This window comes from Ciona intestinalis, unplaced genomic scaffold, assembly GCF_000224145.3.
Source record: "Ciona intestinalis unplaced genomic scaffold, KH HT001101.1, whole genome shotgun sequence".
Taxonomy (NCBI): Eukaryota; Metazoa; Chordata; class Ascidiacea; order Phlebobranchia; family Cionidae; genus Ciona; species Ciona intestinalis.
The window spans coordinates 1-3,200 of NW_004191422.1; the positions used below are offsets into that span (position 1 = coordinate 1).

Genomic DNA, 3,200 nt, shown 5'->3' on the forward strand with positions numbered 1-3,200 from the left:
AATCTTCAGTCTAACGCTCTCCCAACCGAGCAATCGAGGCTGCAACTTGGCCAGTACGGAGATCGAACCCGCGACATTCGCGTTATTAGCGTTATTAGCACGACACTCTAACTAACTGAGCTAACCGGCCAACTATTTGAACAAAGAAATAAACAGATAAAGATCGGTCTAATCATTAAAACCAAATCGTATCCACCTTTATGTTTAGTCGGACGCTCTCCCACGGGGACCGAACCCGCAATAATTAGTTAGCTATTTATTCATTAAAACCAATTCGTCTCCAATACCTTTCTCTTATGTTGCATTGTGCACCGTAAGTCTCTGTGGTGCAAAATGTTCTTTATTTATTACCAAATGAGCAGAGAAAATAGAATAAAAATGTCTCTACTTTCCCCAACCCCTTCCTATCAAGTTTTGGTTTTCATTTGCTACTTTATAGTTGCCCACATAGCGCTCTCCCTCGGTCTGTTGCTAAGCAGGCTCCAGTAATGCATTTTGATTCGGATGTAGACAGAAAAATGACCGTCTCCGCTATCTCTTGTATGGATAAGAGACATCGTCCTAATGGATTTTGCTTCCCATATTCATCCATAAGCTGTTCGGATTTTTCACTTAGCGTTCGTCTTAGAATTGGTGTGTCAATTGCAGACGGTCTGATAGATTAGATAGTTGTCAAAACACGATAATAGTGACAAAGTCTTTAATACATTTTAGTACGCATGTTTACCTAACACTGTTCACTCGTATTCCATACTTTGCCAACTCTAAACAAAGATTTTGTTAATGTTAAGAAAAAAGCTACAATAAACGACCAGTAGCTATACAAACCCAAAGCTGTGGATTTAGTAAAGTGGTCCAACGCAGTCTTTGTCATGCTGTAATGCAAGAACTCTGGAAAAATGACGGACGACGCAACTGATGATATGTTCACAATACAACCTATATGAGAAATCAGAAAACATCTGCAGTACTGTTGGGTAGCACATAATATTCAAATATCCTGAATTTTTTAACATTAACAACGGTGAGATTGTATGGATATCGATATTATAATTCTTTGAATGTTCTTTGTTTACTAAACCAGACGAGAAAGTAGAATGAAAATGTGTCCCATCTTTCCCAACTCTACCATATTTTAGCTATGGCCCATATAGTTGCCCGAATGAAAGGGTGTTTTATACCGTTTTATGTATTTCATATCTTTATACCCGGGGCGTTAGTTACCGGGTGATTGTCTTTATGTATGACTGAATAATTAGAAAACTTATTACTGGATTAGGATTGTAGTTATTAACGGTCGTAATGACGGTACAAACTGTAAGGAATTAACCTAAAAATCTTTACCTTTAGATATTTTCAAATGCGGCAAACACTGTTGTGTAAGATAGTAAGGTGCTCTTAAATTAACCTTGAACAATTTGTCCAAATCTTCAACAGTGGCCTGAAAGAAACGCATATGAATATCCCTTGCAGTATGCGAGAATAACTTAAGGTTCTGAAATTTATAGTTCGTGACATCCTGTCGGTATATAGTAGGATGGGGAAAGATGGGACATATTTTTGTTCCGTTTTCTCGTTCCATTTAATAGTAAACAAGGAACATTGCATGAATTATAAAACAGTATCCTTGTGACTCACCTAGGGCGTTGGTTATTGTTTAAAAACACGATTCAAATACTTGGATATAATGTGCTAAAGGTATACCATCTTCACTATGCCTATATCTATCAGGTCATGACCGTTGTGGCTCCCCAAATAAATTCTGCTGTCGCCTGATAAACGTCCCTTGCAAAACGGTTACAAGTACAGTAAACATAAAAAAGAAGTTTTTACCTGTTCGAAAGTAGCAAGATTAACTAAACCAGCGTTATTAATAAGTATATCTATGCCACCAAGACTAGAGACAGTTTCCTCTACAATTCTATTCATGTCTTCGACGTTCTCTAAATCAGCAATGGTACAAACAACCTAGAAAAAATGAAATTACAGAATCGTCACTTTTAGAACTGAATATCCAGTAAGTCGTGCACGATATTTATACTATCTTTCTATATGTAAATGTTCTATGTATTTTTTAATGAATCCAAATTTAAAACGTTAACGAAGTTCAACGTATGTTGATAACAGTCAAAATAAGTTTATATAATACTCTTATTACAAAATGGGACGATAAAAGAGAGAGAAAACAAGGGCGAAAAGGTATACTCTTCCACGTAGGATGTTATGTATCACCCTACTTTTTTAGCGCCTTCTGCATTGCATTTATCTCGAACCATCGCTAAGGTCTCCTCATTTCTCCCACATATTGCTAAGCTTGATCCGTTTCTTGCAAACGTGTAAGCGACCCCTTCACCTAAGCCACTAGATGCGCCTATAAAGTAATGCGATGTGAACGGTAAACGCAGTATCGGAGAAACGCACAGTTTTGGGAAGTACGAATTGGCATCATTTGCCAAGGTTACGCTATATCATGGCCTACTCAATACACGGCCTAGGAATATACCGAAACTGCTCAGAAAATAGGAGGCCTATTGACGCGAATAATGCCCGTTATAATACATTGTTACGTCACGGTTTTATGAATGGATTTCCTTCATTTTGAATGCAGTTTGCAGTTGTTGGTATAGGTTCAATACCAGTTCTAGGTTGTTTTAACTTACAGTTTATCACAGAACGTGTCGTCGGGATATTTTCTTGTTTAGTTAAAATCATACCAGACATATAAAGCAGCGCAAAAGGTTTATTAGTATATAAATATCAGTTTATTAAGCATAAAGAGAGACGAGCAATCAGATTCAGTTTACCAACACAGAAAACCTACGTTTTGATTATATTTAATTTAGTAGACAGGCATTTGGCAAGTTTTATAATGCAGCACACCTTTATAATTTTATTTAGATTAAATTCTAAGCCACCAGAATTATTAAGCAAGCTATTTAAGCATGGTCAATAGGTGTTCCGTAGTTGGATAAAAATATTTGGATAAGGGTACCATCTGTGCATGTTATGATCATGAAGAAGTGGCAAGAAGATCTTCAGGAAGGAAGACTAGTCAAATTTAAACAGCGACAAAGGTCTAAAGTTAGACACAACACTTAAGTACGAAGGGAGGCTATCGTGAGTTTGTTTGTATTAAACAGTCTTAATTTATGATGTGGTGTATGACCCATTTTTTGACNCTTGAGGAAGAGCCTCTGTCC

General features: G+C 36.9%; 1 protein-coding gene and 1 non-coding gene across 2 annotated transcripts in view; both read right to left on the reverse strand.

Annotated features, from left to right (window-relative positions):
- Positions 1-47: 47 nt before the first annotated feature.
- On the reverse strand, positions 48-130 carry trnai-aau. Its single transcript is given in 2 exon segments — positions 48-83; positions 93-130. It is a non-coding gene; the product is annotated as a tRNA-Ile (tRNA).
- A 303-nt stretch (positions 131-433) lies between these two features.
- LOC100187056 (uncharacterized oxidoreductase SSP0419-like) overlaps positions 434-3,200 on the reverse strand; it is a 3,565-nt gene continuing 798 nt past the window's right edge. Inside the window, exons 2-7 of the mRNA XM_026840036.1 lie at positions 2,238-2,371; positions 1,834-1,968; positions 1,345-1,441; positions 829-939; positions 728-764; positions 434-653 (exon numbers count right to left, since the gene is read on the reverse strand). Coding sequence (XP_026695837.1) covers positions 434-653; positions 728-764; positions 829-939; positions 1,345-1,441; positions 1,834-1,968; positions 2,238-2,371 — 734 coding nt within the window. The remainder of the gene's footprint in view (positions 654-727; positions 765-828; positions 940-1,344; positions 1,442-1,833; positions 1,969-2,237; positions 2,372-3,200) is intronic.